This window comes from Neomonachus schauinslandi, chromosome 2 (assembly GCF_002201575.2).
Source record: "Neomonachus schauinslandi chromosome 2, ASM220157v2, whole genome shotgun sequence".
Classification (NCBI taxonomy): domain Eukaryota; kingdom Metazoa; phylum Chordata; class Mammalia; order Carnivora; family Phocidae; genus Neomonachus; species Neomonachus schauinslandi.
The window spans coordinates 68,814,874-68,837,089 of record NC_058404.1 but is presented as its reverse complement, the minus strand read 5'-3'; the positions used below and the strand labels follow the sequence as shown (position 1 = coordinate 68,837,089).

At 41.6% G+C, this 22,216-nt stretch overlaps 2 protein-coding genes across 4 annotated transcripts in view; one reads left to right on the top strand and one right to left on the bottom strand.

The window, feature by feature from the left end:
• The window catches only part of FNIP2 (folliculin interacting protein 2), a 134,721-nt gene extending 120,805 nt beyond the window's left edge, over window positions 1-13,916 (top strand). For all 3 annotated transcript variants that reach the window (XM_021699017.2, XM_021699016.2, XM_044912860.1), the window contains 3 exons: window positions 5,296-5,496; window positions 8,977-9,092; window positions 11,304-13,916. In XM_021699017.2, the coding sequence (XP_021554692.1) occupies window positions 5,296-5,496; window positions 8,977-9,092; window positions 11,304-11,382 (396 nt within the window). In that variant the 3' untranslated portion in view covers window positions 11,383-13,916. The remainder of the gene's footprint in view (window positions 1-5,295; window positions 5,497-8,976; window positions 9,093-11,303) is intronic.
• A 7,509-nt stretch (window positions 13,917-21,425) lies between these two features.
• The window catches only part of C2H4orf45 (chromosome 2 C4orf45 homolog), a 52,763-nt gene continuing 51,972 nt past the window's right edge, over window positions 21,426-22,216 (bottom strand). The window contains exon 6 of the mRNA XM_021698740.2: window positions 21,426-21,478. Coding sequence (XP_021554415.2) covers window positions 21,426-21,478 — 53 coding nt within the window. The remainder of the gene's footprint in view (window positions 21,479-22,216) is intronic.

Genomic DNA, 22,216 nt, shown 5'->3' with positions numbered 1-22,216 from the left:
ACCTAAGTTGGGTCCTTGAAAGATTGAAAGATTCAAGATTTTATTTATTTTTTTTAACATCTATTTAATTTATTTATTTAGAAAAAGATAATTTTTTATTATTAACATGTAATGTATTACTTGTTTCAGGGGTACAGGTCTGTGATTCCTCAGTCTTACACAATACACAGCGCTCACCACAACACATACCCTCCCCAGTGCCCATCACTCAGCCACCCCATCCCACCCCCCTCCACTCCAGCAACATTTATTTTTTTCTTAAATATTTTATTTATTTATTTGAGAGAGAGAGTGAGAGAGCACAAGAGCGGGGTGGGGGCAGAGGGAGAAGCAGACTCCCCTGCTGAGCAGGGAGCCTGACATGGGGCTCCATCCCAGGACCCTGGGTTCATGACCTGAGCTGAAGGCAGATGCTTAACCTACTGAGCCACCGAGAGGCCCCCAAAAGATTGAAAAGTTTAGAAGGGAGCAGGGACAGCATTCTGGGCACAGCCTGAGGTAAGAGGCAGGAGCCCTCTCAGCCTGGAGAAGAGGGTTCTTAGAGAGTCCTGGAAATAAATATGTATAGGTGAATGTGGCCCACACTGTAAAGAGCTTTAAGTATGGAAAAAGGAAAGTTTGAATCGGGCACCTGGGTGGCTCAGTCGTTAAGCGTCTGCCTTCGGCTCAGGTCATGATCCCGGGGTCCTGGGATCGAGCCCCGCATCGGGCTCCCTGCTCAGTGGGGGGGGGGGTCTGCTTCTCCCTCTGCCCCTCCCCGCCGCTTGTGTGCCCCTCTCCCTCCCTCCCTCCCCCCCCAGCTCTCTCGCAAAAATAAATAATAAAATCTTTAAAAAAAGAAAAAAAGTTTGAACTTAGGTGTTTGGTTGATAGGTGCTAGAGTAGGTTTTGAGTTGGTAAGGGAAATGATGATGTGGTATTTTAGGAAGTTCGAGGGTTTTGCAGACGTGATTAATATAGATGGGGGGTGGTACAAGAGAGCAAATCGAACATGGCCAATAAGTGCGCCACAAATCTCATACACATTTTTCCTCACAGAAAACCCCCATAAATTAAACCTCACTTAAACATCACAGAAACTCTGTGAATTAGGTCATATTTTACAGGTGTAGAAACCAAAGCCCAGATTAACAAAGGTTCCATAGCTAGTAAGTGATACTCAAGCCCAACCTTGTCTTACTTCAGAGCCTTTGCAGTTGTCTTATCACTGCCCTTCATTGAAATATCCGAACCATGGCTCTTCTGATTACTCAAACCTTGTAGACATTTCTTGGTTCTGGGAGTTTAAGTTAGGCAGAAGTCATGGGTGTATAAGCCAGGGCAGCATATTTTGTGTACTCAGAGATCTGGTCCAGAACCCTGAAATTGGAATGTCCTGGACATCTAGAACTCGTGGAAAACAGATCCACAAATCCTAGTGGCTATGAATTAACCATACTTAATCTGATTATTTAACAAAATACAATAGCCAAAGGATATTTGAGAAACCTTTAAAGACCTATAATACAAAGCATTTCATTTGTCACTTTATCTTGAGAAATCAGCACAAGAAAGTAGATTGGGTAAATGAGATATTGACAAAGTAGAGCTAAATAAATGACTGTCTCTAACTCCCACAGAGCAGAGCAAGGCAAAAAAGATAATTGGCTTTATTGCCGAGACTTCATTCCTCTGATGGAGATTGGCCATCCACCCTGACAATCCCCTACAGCTCTCCATTGATCTCCAGCGTTCTGTCATCCTCCAGTCTCCGTCAGAAGTTTCTCAGTTGTCTGATCAGGTTTCTGAGGGAGGCACGGACACAGAAGCTGCTGGCAGCTGTGTGGAAGAGGGGGCGGGGGGGGAGCAGCAGGGGCAGGAGGGCTGGCAGCTCTGCCTTGCCACCTGGGTAGTGGATGTGCACTCAGCGGGGTGTGGGCACTTGTAAGGGTGGGAATAGGGCAGCACTTCTGGAAATCTCAGATTATGGAGAATGTAGAAACATACTGCAGACTCATTCTTTTAAAAAAAATTTTTTTTTTCACTCATTATTTGAGAGAGAGAGAGAGAACGAGTGTGGGAGGAGGGGCAGAGGGAGAAGCAGACTCCCCACTGAGCAGGGAGCCTGACACAACACAGGGCTCAATCCCAGGACCCTGGGATCGTGACCTGAGCCGAAGGCAGACCCTTAACCGAATGAGCCACCCAAGCACCTCTGCAGACTCATTCTGATAAGAGAATTTAGTGAACTCTGTGGGCAAGAAATGTACCTTGAAATTAATTCTCTTAAAAAAAAAAAAAAAGAGAAAGAAATTCTCTTTGGTTTGAGAGAGAAAAGGATAATTGATACATAACAGTGTCCCTAAGGTTCATAAAGTTTTCAACCAAACAAGCATTTTTAAGGGGAAGTGACTATTTTTAATATTAATATTTCCTTCAGATTTTCACTCAAAACTCAAAACATCACAGGTGCTGTTTAATCTCAGACACTAATGGTTGGGAGGAGAACTTTTAAAGGGGTAAATATATGATGGGGGCTTTTTTGGTTTTTTGATGATATTTAGTCAAACTAACAACGTGCCCCCCACTCCTTAAAGGGTTTTTTAACATTAAGAAGAGGAATCTTATAAAATTACTTTGCCCAGCTGATAGCTATCCATATTGTATCTTCCTTTTCTTAAGATCCATAGGAGACCAAAGTCTCCACCAGGATGCAGCCATGCCCTGCCTCTCCTGCTCATTTCTTTTTTTTTTAGTCTCTACGCCCAAACTCCAGGCCCTAAGAATAGCAGATGGATGGATCAGGCTTTTAATAGGTGTCTGAATCCTTCAGTCTTAGGTTTTACAGCATTTCTTAAGCTACTTAATTTCCCAGAAGGACTGCTCCATGTATGTTAACCGCTGCTGCCAAGTGTATGTGTTTGTGTGTACCCTGGTGTACACACGGGAACTTGATAAAATTGTGAACTTAAAAAATTGCCCTGACAGATTTCACTCTTAATTTGTTCTATGATTAAGATACAGCCAAAAAGAAAAAGTTGGTATTAGAAAGAAGCATACAGGGGCGCCTGGGTGACTCAGTTGGTTAAGCATCTGCCTTCAGCTCAGGTCATGATCCAGGGTCCTGGGATTGAGCCCCGCGTCGGGCTCCCTGCTCAACAGGGAGCCTGCTTCTCCCTCTCCCTCTGCCTCTCCCCCTACTTGTGCTCTCTCTCTCTCTGTGTCAAATAAATAAAATCTTAAAAAAAAAAAAGCATACATGTAATTTTTTTGTTTATTGTAGTTCTACATGTGCCTTAAAAGTAGAGCCTTCCCTAAGAAGAATTTTAAATTGAATACCAGGGCATAGGGTGTGTATGGGTGTGTGTTTCTGTGATAAATCCAAACATGGTCTTCTGGATCTTAGAGTTCTTTAAATTCTGAAAGCTTGGAGACTGACTAATAAGCCAGATCATAAGCCAAATCTCTTTAGTGGGGTTTGTGTTTTCTTGGGAAAGATACATATCAGAAATCTCCAGAATCATTGGAACTTAAGTAAGCTTCAACTCTCTGAACCCAAAGAAGTTTAGACCAAGTCAGCGATGGACCACCAGTAGCCCTGGCATCCCTTAAATTATAACGAAAGTAGTTGCTCATGATCTCTCTCCAGCGTTCATTTTTTTTTCCTTAACCAATTTACATTTCCTTTACTTCCATCTTCCTTTAAAAAGTCTTTATTCTTGGGGCGCCGGGGTGACTCAGTCAGTAAAGCATCTGCCTTCGGCTCAGGTCATGATTCCAGGGTCCTGGGATCAAGCCTGCTTTTCCCTCCCCTCCGCCTGCTTCTCCCCCTGCTTGTGCTCACTCTCTCTGTCAAATAAATAAATGAAATCTTAAAAAAAAAAAAAAAGTGTTTATTCTTCAGTAAATAAGTGAGGAGTTACTAAATGATATGATTGGATGGAGACATTGGGTTGCCCTGTGGATATATTCAGGGAGCTCTGTATTAGATATGTAGTAGCCTGAGAATGTGTCATGCTTCAAGTATTTCTTTTAAGGTACTCTTCTGTAAATGTTTGGCTGGTTCTTCTCTGTTCTGGAACCTACAAACATAGAAGTCAGCAATACCATGCTGTTTTAGGGAATGCAGGGTGCTCATCAACTCTGTCATTTGCTTGTACTTAACCTGTCTCATTTTGATTTAGTAACATTTTTCAAATGCCAGGTCCTGTGCTAGGGGCTAAGAATTCAGGCAGAAAAGATTCAGGCCCCTCCTTCAAGGAATGGGCTCACAGATTCCTGATGGTTTGTCTCAACCCTTGACCCCTTTGTCTTTAGTCTTTTCTTTTTGATCCAGTGATTTAAAAATGACTCATGCTCATTTTTCAAGTTTGATTTTTTTTTTTTTTTTTTTTTACATTTCTTGTACCCATTAAGTTTCTCCTTTTAAAATAATTGAGCCAGCTTCTGTGTCCCTTTTTGTTACCATATCTGGATCTGCAGCCTTCTAAAGTAATTCATGTTTGGAGAATCCCCCATCCATGACCTCCCCAGTGAGCCACATTGCCCTTATTCCAGGTGCTGGTGATGAAGCAGTTATACTTTGATCAGTTTTAGGACATTAGTGTGGTGGTGGGTTTTTTTTAAAGCCCTTTGCCTTGACCACTTCAATGTTTACCCTGTTGGCCCTATGGCACAATTTACTGGTTGTCAACTTGCTCTATCCGTAACTACATAGTTACTGAGGATTTTGCATTTTAAGTTACTCATCAGTAGCCATCGTTTGACCTTTTGGACTCCTCTAGATAAATTTGTCCCTCATTTGATTTTAGTTGGTTGTTAGAGTTGCTTAATGTATCTAACACATGGTCACTAAGTAAATACTGCTTAATGATTAAAGCTATAACTTTAAGGGAATATTAAGTTGCCCTGACTAACCTTGTTTTGGAGAAATGACAATAGAATCCTACACCTTATTCTAATTTTCTCCATTTTAAAAGGAGAGTGCAGTCTTTCAAAAGGAAAGGAATTTTACTATCCTGGAATGTAGGGAGGGCACATATCTTTTCACTTATCTGTGAACGTTAACAACATTTATAGCGTACCTCCTGGGTGGAAGAAAAAAAATACCGCTTAAAGGCAATTTTTATCATGTGAATTTCAAATGACGATTTGATGACACTCCTATTTTAGTCTCCATAACACTCTCAATTCCTGTAGCTCCTGCTGGCAGCTTGTGAACTGTCAGGCTAATGCTAAATTACGGAAACATTCTGGACATTCTGAGTGCCACTTGGCAGTGCTGTGCAGAGTTGACCCCCTGTGTTTGCCTTCCAGCACCCAGTGCTTGACGAGCCGATCGCCGAAGCGGTCTGTATTATCGCAGACACGGACAAGTGGAGTGTCCAGGTAGCCACAAGTCAGAGGAAGGTGACGGACGGCATGAAACTGGGCCAGGAGGTCTTGGTCTCGAGTCAGGTGTCCAGTTTGCTCCACTCCATTTTACAGCTTTACAAGCTTCACCTCCCTGCTGATTTTGTAAGTACTTGTTCTCCTATCACCAAAGAAAGATAGGTACAACACTTTTAAAATCAGAATCCCAAATGTTTTGTGTTTCGTATATTTGGACATTAGCATAAATAAAAATAGAACATGCACCATAACACCAGCAAACAGGGTAGATTTCAGTAAAAATAGCTCGTCCATGAAACAACACACAGTGACACGGAAATCTTTTTGAATAAGGTATATGGTAAAGGAAAAAAGCTATGGGGGAAGGGATCAAGTATAAAAGGAAATTTAAAATCTTCCTTTGGAGAACTCACTAGTTCTCCTTTATCGGATCGACATCAAGCAGGCCAGTTTCTGAAGGGATTCTAGTTCCTTTTGTTCAGGAACCGTTCTCATAAAAGTGCTAAGGATAAAACAGAATATCATTTGTATAAACACAGTTTTGAAGTACTATACCCATAGAAGATGGTATCAGTTGTTCCTTTTTAAATGGGATTTTTTAAAATTGACTTCGTAACATTCTATTAAACACAAAATAGAGCCCATAAACTCCTAGGAAATGATTAACAGCTCTCCTGCAGGCATTGGAACGAATGTAGAAAACAGATACTTTTCAATGTGTGTGTGTGTGTGTGTGTGTGTGCAGAGAGACTGAGAGAAAATATATTTTGAGTGGGAAGGAGAAAGGTCTCAAAAGCGGAAGAGAGGCTCAAGGGCAGATAGCTGGGAGAAGCGTAAGTGAGCTGACCAACCTCAGGGATTTGCGCTGAGGTGAGAGAGCGCCCACCTTCTGGGCTCGTTGCCCCCTGCAGTATAGCCCCAGACCAGAGTATCCGTCACCTCCCTTCTGGTCTCCACAACAGAGACAGAGCTATTTAATAACAAAGGAGGAAGCTAAATATTAATTACCTACAGTAATGCAAATGGGGTGGTAATTTTCCCGAGGTCTTCAGACCTACAGTTGCACCACATTCCTCAGAAAGTCAAGACCTCTGTGGCCTTCAAGACGGTGATTTGCAATACGGTGTGGTTGTCATCTAAGCTGTGGCAGTGTGGCACGATAGGAAGACCCCTCAGTGCAACTGGCTTCAAGTCTAGGCTTTGCCATCGATGAGTCGTGTAACAGTGGACAGTCCTGAGCGTCTCTGAACCTCAGCTTTCTCACTTGTAAAACGAAGATAGTACCCATTCGAGAAGCATGTTGTGAGAATCCTCTGAAAATTAGGTCTGAGATACTGCTTTTTAAAAAACTGGCAAAGCACTCTGCCAGCATGAGACACTCTGACAGCCGGTGTACAGCGGTGGCCAGTCCGTGTTCTGTAGAGCCCGGTAGTCTAGGGTCAGATCCAAGCTCTGCTCCTTCCTGTGCGACTTCTCAGAGTCTCACTTTCTGTATCTGTAAAGCTCAGGAGGTGATGGAGCTTACCTCATACGGTTATGAAAATGAAATCACATGATTCAGGTAAAGCACTTGGAATAGCATTACATGTCATGAGTTCTCAGGAAACAGCTACTATTAGAGTGATTGCTAATAAATAGTTTCATGAAGTAATTTTACTGGCTGCAAAGACTGACAACAGCTTTTCACCAGAATCTTTATTTGGGCTTCAGACTGAAGCATACTCTTGCAGGACCTCTGTCCCAGGGGGTAATGTGAGAAGCACTTCCGGGTTATGATGACCTTACTTTTGTTCTATATTTGCAGGCAGTTTTTCTTCCTAGTAGCAAGCTGCATCATGCTGATTTAGAGGCTGAACTCTCTTTTTCTGTAGGGAAAGAAAGATACATTAGATTTTATACTTCTTTTTTACTAATAAGTATTTGCCAAACTTCCATATTTTATTCTATAATACATAACTCTTATGACATAGCTACATTTGACATCTTAGTTATCCGGGCAATAAATTGCTATAGCTAATTCTTTTTACTTCGTTTGGACAGGAGTATGTTTAGTCACTTAATACTATGAATGACTTATTTAACCTGACAAAACCGAGGCCAACGAAAATTTCATCTGCAGTTTAAAACTCTCCTTAAAAAAATTACTTGAATGAAACACAACTAAATGACTATTAGAGCCTTCAGTATTTTCGAAAGGAGAAAGTGGCTATTTAAAATTTCAGAAGTTAAAAATTAAAGAAATCCATCTCAGGAATAAAATCCCAGGAAGGGGAGGGCAGAACCCAAAGCAGTTCTATTTGGTAATCAAACCTTTTATAAAAAAAAATTCTAAATGATTTGATTTCAAGTTCCATATAGACCAGTGTTCTCTTTATTTCCACATTACAACATACAGTTTTCATGGGGACTATGAAGACACCATAAATTAACCATTTAAAACAAAGGATGGCACGTAATGTGAATGTTCTTTTTAATATTTTATAACACTCTTATTAAAAACTTTGTATTTACTCCATAAGGAACTGAAAACTTAACAGGAGATCCTTTTACCACTTAACTCTGTTTACTTGGAGGAACATTTTCATGAAAATTGGTGAAATCCTCCTTGCTTTGATTATTACTCTTAGTCACTTAGCAGTTTTTTTCATCCACTCAACACAATGCCTTTAAGATTTTAAGCCAGTGAAAGACTGAAAAGATTGCATCTTGACAAAGACACTTTTTTCATGTCGCTGATCAGCCCAGATGGTCAAGATCAACATTTTCAAATGCATCTGTTAATCTTTTTACCTTGAAAACAACAGGCGTAATGGTCTAGAAAAAATTATGTATGATGGAATTACCCTTGCCAAAGCCATCAGGTGTCTTACTGAAGATGCTTGGATGGCTCTGCCTGCCAAATGCAAAAGCATTTGCCTCTGGTGAAAGACACAGATGGTTGCTATTCTCTAAAAAATGAAGTTGGACACAATTCCAAAGGTAGAGATGTCCTGAGAATAATTGCCTTTTCTTTATTGTTATTAAAGACCTAGTTAAAATACACTCTTGAGAGGAAAAAAAATTTTTAAAGTAACCTTGTTCCATTCACTCTACTGTTGGGGATGCATTTCGCCGAAATCATGGGAGCTATAGGAAAACAACAAAGATACTCCTTAAAAAATTATTTCGAGTAACAAAAACTCAGATTGCCATGTGGATAAGTAAATAATGGTAATTCACATTCTCAAAAATTATTTAATGATAAAAAAATTACATTGATAAAGATTTATTAATAACATGGGGAAAGGATTATTACAAAGATTTTAAAAAGTAGGAAATAATTGCACTTACCGAATGATTTCAGCTATGTTAAAAATGCTTTTTAAAAAAGACTAGCAGATATGTATGAAGATCTTAATAGTCATTAGAAAAAGTAAACTGTTGTTTTATAAAAACCTTTTCTTATACCTACCAGTGGTTTGATATGGTTTGTAATTTTTAAGTGTGTTGGGAAGGAATGAGATTATAGCTGTGTCCTTAGAAATGAATTAAGAGAATTCCAGCTCTTTAGAATATTGGCAGAGACTTGAATCCTAGCCCTCATTGTGAATGTTATTGGCTTCACAGTGCATCATGCATCTTGAAGATAGACTACAGGAGATGTACCTTAAAAGTAAGATGCTGTCCGAATATCTTCGTGGACACACACGAGTCCATGTGAAAGAATTAGGTGTCGTACTGGGGTGAGTTCTGCCACTGATTCCCCCTGTGATAGGGCTGACCCTAGCACCGCACCCACTGACTAACCCACTTAGCCTGTCTCACCCAGAACCTGCGGGCCCCAGTGCCCCACTGAAATGTTTGAGGTTCATGAGATGTGTGCCTCAGCTGCTTCCCATCTTTCGTATCTCTGATACTGGAGTTTCATACCCGCAAACAAATGCAGAACAAACAAATGCAGAAGCTGGTGGTACTTTATGTTAGTCTCCTCCCTGGATTATTTTATGCTTGAAAGTGAAAAATTTAATCCCATTCTGCCTGCCCGTTTCTAGTCATTTCGGTGAGACGTTGAAGGTGGAACCTGTCAGACATGCAGCAGAGCTTGTGTTTACATTTCGCTCCCTGGAGGAGCCAAGAAAGGCCTTCTCCTGGACTCTCAGGGGCCGCCTGCGTGTCCGCAGGGTGACCGTACTTTCCCCTCTTTCATTAGAAGCCCCTTGGAAGAGGAGACATACTGATGTTACTGACAGTGTAGATCATCTTCCAGAGGGTCGGGTCTTGGCCATACCTTCTCTCAGAGAAGAAATTCTGACTTGTGTTACTCTCTGCTTAATGTTTCAACAGAAAACGAACAAAAAAGACATTGTCTCTATGGGGAATTGACCCCTTTCCCTGTGATGATGATTCCCCTAATTCGGGACAAGAAATTATTGTGTATATAATGTCAACCTTGAAATTCTCTATCAAGCCTGCTAATCAAGATATTATTTCCAGACTTGGGCCTTTGCATTCTTGTCAGACTTTTCATCTTTCACACCCAGGATATGACTTACTGTATTGTTTGGCTCTTGGCCTTTCCTGTCATACATTTTTTTCCCCCATACTTTATTCAAAAAAGTGTTTTTCCCTTTTGAGGCATTTGCTTTGGCAGTTAACTTGCAGTGTGTCTTTGTTGCCGTTATTGTTGTTCTTAGTTGTTTAGATCTCTTTACCAGCCTCAGACTTGAGTCCTGCCTCACCAGGTTTCTATTACCAGATGTGTGCCTTACATTTCTAGGATCTTCACCTGGACCCTGACTGGCAGGTGTCCATCGACACTATTAGAAGGATCATAAGGACTTGTTATCTTCCTCATCTCTCGGTCCTCTTGGTGCATTATTAGTGGGGGTCACATCCAGCCTCGCTCTAGCCCCTTCCCCTCCTCGTCAGAGCTAGCAGCACAAAAAGGTACTGAAGAACTTCTTATCTACCCTGAAAGGAGATCTGTAGGCAGCATTACTGGAGAAAGCATAGAAAGTTCCATGAAGTAATGCCAGCTACCTTTTTAAATTTTATTTTTGATTTTTCATTTTTGGAATTCAAGGGAAAAAAAAAATAGGACATATTCCAAGGACTGAAGCAGTCCTAATTTTTTTCGGGACATTTGGCAGTGTTTAGCCAGTGACCATGCTGTATCCGCCTCTGCTGTAAGAGAGGCAGCCAAAGTCTCGTCCATTTGATGCTATGATGTCTCTTGACTCAGTATCTTTTAGTGTCACTTTGCTCCCAGAATCCTGTAGCTCAGATGCTTAGTAAGGATCTAAATTGTCTAACCAGTTGAACAAATCCCCAAGTTTTTAGAAAAAAACTCCCACCTTCATCATCTTCCTAAGCCTGATTCCAGCCTAGGTGCGGAATCTCAGTACGTGTTCAAGAGCGCTGAGTGGAAGAATGAGGAGATACTGGAGAAGACGTTAGAGTACAACCCAATGATGTGGTCGAGGAACACAGAAAAGTTCTGGGCTTAAACTGGGCAACCCCAGCTGTGGGAAGAGCAGCTTTGTGTCCCCCCTCCCCTTCACACACACACAGTCAGTACATGTTCAGGAGCGCTGACTGGAAGAATGAGGAGATACTGGAGAAGACGTTAGAGTACAACCCAATGACATGGTCAAGGAATATAGAAAAGTTCTGGGCTTAAACTGGGCAACCCCAACTGTGGGAAGAGCAGCTTTGTGTCCTCCCCCCCACACACACACCTACACACACACACACACAGAGCACACCTGCATCTTTCTCTGCGTCGGGGGGCGGCGGCCACTGGAAGATCATATTAAAAGAACAGGTTTAGCATCTTTCCATCTCTTACTTTGTCGTTAGTTTTAAGCAATGATCTGGCGAGTTTGGTTCCTAGCAATAATACTTTCCTGTAAAATCATGCTACTTTAATATTCTTTTCTTTTTTCACCATTCAGGATTGAATCCAACGACCTGCCTCTGTTGACTGCTATTGCCAGTACTCATTCTCCTTACGTCGCTCAGATACTCTTATAAGCTAAAGCTCAGGACAGTTCTTCCTTGGAAGAAAAAAAAAAAAAATCAGATTCTCAACTGAAGGTGAAAGGAGTAAGCTCTCTGTGACATCAAAAGCATGAGAAGAGCAAACAGTCATTCCATCGCTTTGTTTTGTTTTGTTGCTTTCAAGCGGATGCTTCGTTGGACGACTTAGGTTTACTTGACATAATGGCATTTGTGTTTTTCGTGAATACTCTTTGGCCTTTTGTTATCCATGAATCAACAGAGAGAGTGACCTTTTTGGTAGGAGGAGACATAAACACTACACTAAACACTAAGCTGCTGGTACAGATCACCGTGTGTGTTTGGGCAGAACGACAAGGGACTTGGGAGCGGGGGTAACCGGTGTACATACCATTACAGTAGGACAACGTTTCGGAGTTTAAGCATGAGCTCTCCAGAGTGGAGAACGTGCAATTTGCTACTCTAAGAAGACAGTCAGAACAAGGGATTTGGATTCCAGGGCAGAGTTTGTTTTTTACAAAAGGTGAAAGCAAGCAAGCCACATTGTGCCATCTTCCGCTCCGGTGGCTGTAGGCATTACTGCCTGACAGAAATCAGGAAGGAGGATCGACCATTGGGCAGAGGGTGCTGTAGGGAGCCACTGTTTCCACATCTTCTTGGAGTTTACCTTGTTGCAGATGCAGCCACAGGTAGGTTAGAGACAGACTGTTGGTGCAATAAACCCAGGAATCAGTGTAGCATCTTAATCTCATCAAGATTTAGTTCAGAGCAGCAGAGTACACAGTCTGGTACCATGTTTTATCCTCATACTTAGAGCTTTCAGCAGCCTTTTTAAGAGAGGCCACTTACCAAAGTTATTTCTGTAAGCTCACAAGAGTGTTTCTGTTGCTAAATTCTTCCAGCCGAAGCTTCCTGTAATAGTTAATACAAATGACTATTTGTACTTTCAAAGGCACAGCTGGCCTTGCAGGAAAGGAGTTAGTTTGTACACTGACCAACAATCTATAAGTGATCTCACTTTTTACATTATCATCTCTGTGCCTTCTAATCCCTAAGTCCTTTGCAAAACACCTCTCCAGAAATTAACTTACCCATTATAAAACCTGCCAAAATGAGGGATTATTAGCATAGTTCACTTTTTCAGAAACCTTAATTTTTTGTTAAATGTAAAAGAAACTTCACTTAGTTTACTGGCCGTGAACTCTGGCCATGTCAGACCATGTACTGATGTCCAGGGTAAAGGAAAAGACTTTTCAGAATTAGATTGTGAAAAGACAGGCGCTAATCTTGCAAATCACAACATTGTTAGCACGTTGTAGATCTCGAGTACAGTTGATTATAACCAGGCTCTGATTTCCTTTCACTGCCGTGTGAATTAATTCCGGTCCTTGTCATGTACCCATTTGTACCTAAGATTATGAAGTAACTTCCCTTTTAGGGGTTAGAATGACTTCAGATTTTTTATTTGATAAAATCCTGATTGTAAACCACCAAGTTTATTCTTTTACAAATGCAAGTTAATTGTTTGTTTGAAAGGGTATAGCCGCAGTACTAATGGAGAAAAATAGGTGTAATAATTCTTTAGGAATAGGTCAGAACTGCTGCCTTCCCTTCTCTCTTTTTATGATGTGAAATGTAGGTGGGTGCATTAAGGCTCTTAAGATCTTTAATTTTTATCTTATGTCTTTCTTTCACAAGATTGAAGTTTTCCATCCTTTTTATGTTTATCTTATTTCCTCTAACATCTGAGTTTGGCGGTTTAAGTCTCTAGTTCCGTGACATCACTGCTTGCTGTTAGTTACACAGAGAATGAACCTCACCTGTGGCTCAGCTCACTCATTTGTTTCTCGTTAATGTGTGAATAAATTATAATAGCTGATATTACATCATTCCTATCTGTACCAGTTGAGAGCATTCCCCTCATCTCTCTTTCCCCTTTCCTTGTTTACACGTTTTGAGCACTTTCCCTTATTCACCGCTTTCCAGGGATTCATAGAAAATAACTAGATACAAAGCCAGTTTCATTCAAAATGTGTATACATAGCGGCATGTTGAAAATTAGACCCGTGTGGGGGGAAATTGAGCTTTAAATGGCTGATTCTAAACTCCATACATCAGAATTTAGCCCAGTCCTCTCAAAGCCTGAGAAAATTTAATTTGCCTCAATCTACTGTTCTAAAACTCTCTCTCGGAAAATGTCTGTTGGAAAACTACAGGTGGGTCACGTGTGGGGGTTGTCCCAGTGACACTCAGGATTCCAGTCAGAACCTAATCCTCACATCTATTGCCTACAAAAACAGACCAAGAATGTTGCTGCTTTTTTGTAATCCTCCTTTAAATAACACTCAAGTTTTGTTTGTCTTAAATTCAACCTCTTCCCAAAAGTGGAAAAGAAAAAAAAAAAAAATCTCATGGAATTGCATTGAGATACACCCACTCACACCACCCGGTGGCTTCATTCTGTCGTAGCCCAAGAGGCAAGAAAGGAATCCCGCCCTCTCCCAATGCCCACCTCAAGAAAAAAATTAAAATTAAAAAAAAAAAAAAAAGAAAGAAAACTACCTCAGTTGACAGGATTCCACCTTTAGGGTTTCTTCAACTTTTAAGTCTTACCTGTTGAGTGTAACTTTTGTAGCATCTTGCTTTTTTAAGCAAGCTAGTGAGGCATGACAGAGCAGAAGTGTGTAAATGTTACTGTGATGGACCTCTTTCTAGCATGTTGCGGTTTTATTTTTAATAGATTGACGAGTGATATGAATGTAAAGATAATTGTGTATGTTTAAACATGACAATGAAAATTTTAAATGTAGCTTCCATACTTGTGCATAATTCCAAAGTATTTTATTTTTATCAGTGTTAAATAGCTTTTTGTACAGGCTTCAATCCATTTTTCTGAGGTGTGCTGTTTTTTAATAAAAGTAACTATAATCTTTTCACATCCCATGGAACTGCCGTTTACACATCGCAACTTTTTAAACTTACCATATTTTTCAAAAGTAACTTTTTTGGAGGGAGGAAAGTCCCCACTTGCTAAGTGATACTAAACTATTGTTTAGGCTCTTATAATTAGGTCCTGAGATTTTATAAAAAATTTAGTCTGTAGCTTTTTAGGTTCTTCACTAGAGTTGGTTGTACATAAAAATAAAGAATATAAAGTGACGCTAAAATTCTCTTAAATGTCTGGATTTTCCCACTAATACGTACTTTTGAAAGTATTTTGTTCATGCATACTTTCACCATTAAATTGAAAAAATCTTCAGCTTCTCTTGGTAAATGTGAACCATTTGTTTTTTATTGTGCTGTGGGGGAAGGGATATTTTAATATAATATTTACCTAAATCAAGCAGCCCCCTCTGAGTGTTAATTTTTAAATGTCAAAATTTTGGTGACCATATATCTTGGGAGCAAGATTGCAATATGCTTAAATTTAAGTGGTGTTTAAAAAGAAAAAATTCTGGGATTTGTTATTATTGAAGCTCCAGTAAGACAAATTGATAGGACTTTATATTTTTGATCAGGTAAATAGGTATCAGTGTCAGTGTATAGAAATTTTTTCTTAAAACTTGTTCATGTATTATTTTGATCCATTTTTCTGTGGCATTTGGTGCAATAAACCTTTTGAATTTATCTTGAACATTTCCCTGGTACTGCATGTGATTTGTTAATTTAATCTTAGCTCTTAAAAACTTAGAGGTCTCATTTCCATTAATTCATGCCGAAAGAGTGGTTATATATGTCAGTGATTTTCAGCAGGGAGGTTTTGGAAATGTAGGGACATTTTTGGTTAGCTTAATGGTGGGTGAGAGTTACTGGCACATAGAGGATGGGGGCTGAGGATGGTAAGAGAAATGTCTTGTAATGTATGGGACACCCCACAGAATGAGGAATTGTCCCCCCCTCCTGCATGACTTTTAAATGTTCTGCTGGACATTCATGTGGGTGAAAAAGCTGCTCATAATTATCTAAGCTAAGAATTTAATTCTGCTTTACATAAAAGCCCAATGTGTTTTTCACATGATTTTAATATATGCTGAATTTTCCAGGAATGCTACCCGTTGCATAAATCGAGGGAAGATTTTACATTGTAAGATTCAGGGTTTTTACAAGAATTAACATAAATTTGGAAAACAACATTAACAACAGCTACTATACTAATGAATTTGAGTCCTTCATTTGTAATTACAGCATTCATGGAGACTACATATAGATGCAAGCCTCTGCCTGCTTCATTATATTTTCTAATCTAGTGTTTCAGTATCTCCCTATTAAAATATATTGTAATATGTTACTTTTTTAAATAGTACATCTAGGGCATTATATTGGTTTGTTATAAATTATGTGTGTAATTATGAATTTTATTTTAGGAAAGTAAGGGGCATTATATAATATTTGCTATGTAAAGGATGAAATCATCCATATATATATATATATATATAGTCTCAGGGGGAAAAAATGCTTTTAAGTAGAACTTTTTTAACATACATAATGCCATACTGAAATATGTTACCTAAAAGACTATAGGGAGAGGGGCATCTGGGTGGTTCAGTCTGTTGAGCGTCTGCCTTCGGCTTGGGTCGTGATCCCAGAGTCCTGGGATCGAGCCCCTCGTCGGGCTCCTTCCTTGGTGGGGAGCCTCCTTTTCCCTCTGCCTGCCACTCTCCCTGCTTGTGCTCTCTCTCTCTTTGACAAATAAGTAAATAAAATCTTTAAAAAAAAAAAAATAGAGACTATAGGGAGAAGTAAACTTAGGTATTTCAAACTCCTTTTTGGATTACATGAAAATTTCAAAGGCGTTTTCCATATTCCCTCAAGCACTTTAAAATCATGCCATTGATAAAGAACTTAAACACACACACACCACATTGCTTTTTGGTTCCCTGGTGTGGGGACAGTTTTGTCAGATGCTTTATGTGTGTTTAATCCTCACACCTGAATGAGATAGGTACTGTGATAGTTAATTTACGTGTCAGCTTGGTTAGGCCATGGTACCAAGATATTCGGATCAAACACGAATGTGGAAGTTGCTGTGAAGATATTTTTTAGATGTGATTAATATTTGTTTTTTATCTTATAAGCTTGATTGATAGTATCACCTCATTTAATCCTTATCCATTCACTCAGCCATTCAACAAATATTTAGGTGCTAGGCACTGCTGGAAGGGCACAGGACAATGGTGGAAAAAGCAGTCCAAGTGGGATCTTTCTGGTAGCTGAGGGGGCGGGGGGGGAGGGGGGGTGCAGGATGACAGACAAAGCACCTATAACATCCGGGCCTGTGCCAGCTACCGGAGGAACTCAGAACCAGGTTGGAAGACAGGGGCCCCTCCGGTGGGGGTGGAAAGGGAGGTTGCTCAAAACAGGCCTCATGTTAGGTTTTTTTTTTCCCTTAAGATTTTATTTGTTTATTTGACAGAGAAAACGAGAGAGCACAAGCAGGGGGAGGGAGAGGGAGAAGAAGCAGACTCACCGGGGAGCAGGGAGCCCGATGCAGATGTGGGGCTCGATCCCAGGACCCTGAGGTCATGACCTGAGCCAAAGGCAGACGCTTAACCAACTGAGCCACCCAGGTGCCACCCCCCGCCCATGTTAGGTTTTATTAGAACCTGGTTTTCAGCGAGGAGATGAAGGTTCAGACAAGTGACAAAAACGCTGCTTCTCCAGAGTGTTTGCTCCCGGAGGGCTGACTCCTGCTGGGCAGTGATTGCCACAGAGGGCTGCAGAGCTAACCTGTCAGGAAAGTAAGTTCTTTAGGGTCCCCCTAAACTCCATGCTTCCCCCAAAAAACAACTGAAAGAGCGATCATCCCCTGCCCCACAGGAGAGAGGGAAAACCGAGGCCAGGGGAGAGTCACACAGCCAAGGGCCGAGGCAGGGTCAGGCGGGGACCAGATGTCATCTGCCTTCAGCGGAACCATCGTGTTACAGGCCTCGCTCCTGCAGACCCATGCCACCGACCAGCAACCCTTCCCCCCTCCAAGGTCCACGTCCTATTCTGATGGCTTCCCTCTTGTAGACTCCATCAGTTAGCATGGTCTGTGCTCCAGACACAGGTGGTGTCTTTGGACAGGATGAGGGTCACAGGTCAACTGCCTGGGTTCAAATCCCGACTCGGCTGCCTACTAGCTGTGTGACACTGGACCAATTTCTCAACCTCCCTGGTCTCGGTTGTCACAGCTGTGAAGTGAGGGTGATAACAGCTTCAACCTGCTCTAGGGTCCTGAGGATCCAAATGGATCCCGAAGACCGCAGCACAGTGCCTCTGGCTCGCCTGCTGTGCGAGCTGGGTTCTCTCCCCGCGGGGGGCACAGACCTGAAGAGCCCACTAGGCTGAGAGCCCGCGGTGCTGGTCTCACAGTCCTCACAGCTAACCTCAGGCTTTGGCGGAGAACCAACCAGGGAAAGAAACAGACGCCCCGGGCGCCTGGGTGGCTCAGTTGGTTAAGCGACTGCCTTCGGCTCAGGTCATGATCCTGGAGTCCCGGGATTGAGTCCCGCATCGGGCTCCCTGCTCGGCAGGGAGTCTGCTTCTCCCTCTGACCCTCCCCCCCTCATGCTCTCTCTCTCATTCTCTCTCTCTCTCTCTCAAATAAATAAATAAAATCTTAAAAAGAAAAAAAAAAAGACAGACGCCCCCAGGTAAAGCCAGGGAGAGGGGGAGGGGCTCAGTGACGCGCGGTGGGAGGGGAGGTGGGTCGGGTAGAGACCTGCGCACAGTCGCGGCTGTTCCCGCCCCCGCCCTAAGTTCACCCCGAGCCACAGGTCGGGCCCTGCCTGGTGGCCTAGGAGGAACGCTCCTGTGGCCGATGCACAGCTGTGACCCCGAGGCTTTCTCGGAGCCGCGGACCGCTCTCATCCCGCAGCAACCTACCGCAGACCGCGTCCCGCCCCACGACCCCAGTCCTCCTGCCTTGGGTTGGGAGCCAATGTGTGTGCGAAGTGGGGGGGGCGGGGGGCCTCCAGCATCTAGCCCTCCCCGCCCCCAACCCCCACGGGCCGCCCTAGGGCTCCGCGAGATTAACATTTAAATGAGTAGATTTGAAGCAAAGCAGATTACCCACCATAATGTGGGTGGGCCTCATCCAGGCAGTTGGATTTAAGAGATTGCTGTCCCCAGTGAAGAGGGAATTCTGCTTCCTGACTTTGGATTTGAGCTGCGACATCACTCTTGCCTGCGTCTCCTGCCTGTTGGTCTACCCTGCAGATTTTGGATCTGCCACCCTCCACAATCGTGTGAGCCAGTCCTTAAAAGCAATCTGTCTGTCCATCTTTTTGGTTCTATTTCTCTGGAGAACCTTGACTAATACAGGTACATCAGATATCAGTCAGATGATATATATATATTATGACCCCCCAAAAGGAGTTGGGTAGTCAGAATATTGTCATACCAGACTATAAGAAGTAGACTTTGAAGCAAAGATCTTTAACACGGTACAGATTTCAGAGTTATCCTCTAAAGGCTGACAGGCAAGTCACAATAGTCTTTGGATATATGGGGAGATGTAGATGTGGGAGAACAGGAAAAGCATGAGTGAGAAATAACCCTCTGGGATGGCAAGGAAGGAGGTGACACTTCATTCACAGTGAGAGAAAAATGCCCCCTTCCTGCTGTTGTGTGTTAATTCCTAGAGCTGTGCATCTCCCTCTGCTTCTGGGGGCCTCAAGTCATCAGTTATCATCCCTTTTTCTCATCTGCAAGTGCTCAGTCTACAGACTTTTTCTATTCAAAGTTTCTCACATGGCTTGTCCTGTGTCTCCCTGCCTCGTCTTGATCCCAAATTTCTCTCATCTCCCTGTCGTATCAAACAGGTCTAATCAATCTTCCAGGCCGATGTCTGAACCCCTCCAAAATGAAAGTTTAATACTGTTACTTCTGTTTGAAAGTCAGCCCAGTAAAATCCAAGTTTCTTGGCACCGTGCACTCAAATGCCCCAGCTGGTTCCTCTTCCCCAGCCTCCTCACCAGATACCCCTCTTTGCATGCTATTATCCAGCTGGATTAAACCACATGCGCTTCCCCAAAGACACTACATTAACGTTACCTTTACCCTGCCATCCCTCCTTGTCTCCCTCTCCCCTTTGGTCCAAGCCCCTCCTGTTCCTAGTTCAAACTGCAATTCAGTGTCAAATCCTCAAGCACCTTGTTACTCAAGGTCCTGGACTAGCAGCACTGCTTTGCCTGGGAGTTCTACAAAAGTGCAGATCCCCAGCCCTGTCCCAGCCCAACTGAATCAGGATCTGTGCCTTCATTTGATCCCTAAGTTGTTGATATGCATGTTAAAATTTGAGAATTACTGCCTTTGGATTCGATGTGAGTGAATGGATGAGAGAAAGGAAGTATCCATCACTGAGATTGTGTCCATGTATCAGAATGGAAGAGGGGGCAGTGAGAACATCTGCAAGCCAAGAAATGAGATAGGAATGGATGGTGTTAAAAGTGTATGTAATATACATGTAAATTTGACAACACATAAGTGGCTATTATTTATGTGGGAAAAAAAAGTGAACCAAAAATCAAGAAGGGAAAATAACAGATACTAGAAGATAGAACTTGAAATTAAAAAAAAAGAAAGAAAGAAAGAAATTTGGGGAAATATAGTAGAAGCAGTTTAGAAATGTGCCCGATTTGTGAGAGCATTTTGTTTTGGATAAATGTATACAAGAATGATACATACTGTTAAGTATCATAAATTGCACTTTTAGAAACATTATAATTAAGCTCCAAACTTAGATTTATAAGTAAAGGTCCAAACTCAAGAATGTGAATATAAAACATCCCCATTTTCAACCATCTGTCTTCATGAGAAGAAGGATTTCCCTCAAGTCCCCAGTACCATTGACAATTATTTACTCTATTGAGGCTGCTTTCCGTGCATGGTTTGGATTCCTTCAGCATAAGAATGGAAACTGTACTGACATCCCAGCTAAGTAGAGTCATGATAATCGTGGCAGCCACTCACTGGTGGCCAGGGTAAAGCATTATGTTGGAGGCTTTTTTTTTTTTTTTAAAGATTTTATTTATTTATTTGACAGAGAGAGACACAGCGAGAGAGGGAACATAAGCAGGGGGAGTGGGGGGAGGGAGAAGCAGGCTTCCTGCTGAGCAGGGAGCCGGATGTGGGACTCGATCCCAGGATCCTGGGATCATGACCTGAGCCGAAGGCAGACGCTTAACGACTGAGCCACCCAGGCGCCCTGTTGGAGGCTTTATACACGTTGTATTCATTATTTGCTTTGGAATATATAAGAACACTCGCTTCAAGTTATTTTCCCTGAAGAGGACTCTATTATAGAGGGGCAGGCTTGAGTACTTACTGAATCCTGTGCGGTGGTCCAAAAAATGGACTTAGGGAACAAGTTTCTAATGTATATCTAGAAATTTAGAAGACAGTCTAGTTTATAAAAAGAGAGATTATTTGGGGTGATACAGTATTTCGTTGATCTCTGGAAGGAAAAAGATGGGACCAGGTGCTCAATTAACGTTCCCAACAATAAGTTAAACTGACATCAGGTGCCTCTTTGAAGTGATGCATTGAGAATGACATGATGTGACTTAGCTGAGATTCCTGCCAAAAGCATATAACCTGAATCTACTTGTGAGAAAACATCAGATAAATCCAAATTAAGAGATGTTCTACAGAACTGGTCTATACTCTTCAAAGATGTCAGTATTATAAAAGACCAAGACTAAGGAACTGTTCTAAATTGAAGGAGACTGAAGAGACATGAGGACTAAATGTATAAAATCTAGATTGGGTCCTGGATGAGGAGAAAACACAAAGGACATTATTGGGTCAATTAATAAAATTTGATTATGAACTATAGATAATACTGTATCAATGTTAAACTCTGTGGATCTTATCATTGTATTGCAGTTATATGAGAGAACATCTTTGTTCTTAGGAATACACCCTGAAATGTTTAGGGTTAAAGAAGAATCATGTCTGCAACTTACCCTCAAATGATTTAGAAAAATAAGTGTGTGTGTGTGTGTGTGTGTTTATATGTATATATGCACACACACACATTTAGAAAGAAAGCATTAAAGCAAATAAACAACTGACTATTCTGGGTAACGAATATCATGTTTCACTTTGTACTGTTCTTGCAACTCTTCTATAAATTTGAAGTCATTCCAAAATGAAAAGTCTTTTAACAGATTTTTTTTAATGTACAAAAATATCTCAATTGGATTTAGTGAATGATAGAAGGAGGCATTTGGGATCGTTTAATCTATGATTGCTCTGATCCTACACAAAATTAGTTCGGTGATGGAAAGTAACTAGCCCAAGCCTCCTCCACACACATTGCAATAAATCATTTCATTTGGACCCAGCCCAAAAATCAGATCACAGAGGAATGTTAGCAGCTGAACTGCTCCCTTTTTTTAATACAAAGTGTCCCTGGGGTCAGGACCTACCAAGGAGGACTTCCATGGGTCCCTCACAGAATGTTTCAAATAGATATAATTAATTGCTAATGAATCAGATCTCTGGTGACAGAGGGCAAGGGAGCAAGGAGACTCTCTCATGTAGGAAATAGGAATCTCTGAATTAATCCAAGCTATCCCATTCCCTTTCTATCATGGAAATTAGTCATACTCAATGTTGAAATTCTGGATGACTACAAAGTGCATTTTGCTGTGGGATTATGCTAAAGAACCTTAGGAAATCGTTATTGATTCATATATATTTATACATTCTTTACTTGATTCTCATGATCACTCTATCAAATATTTAGTTACAAATCCTAACTCCCCATTTTACTTATTAGAAAACCCATATAGGGGGCACCTGGGTGGCTCACTTGGTTAAGCATCTTCCTTCAGCTCAGGTTGTGATCCCAGGGTCCTGA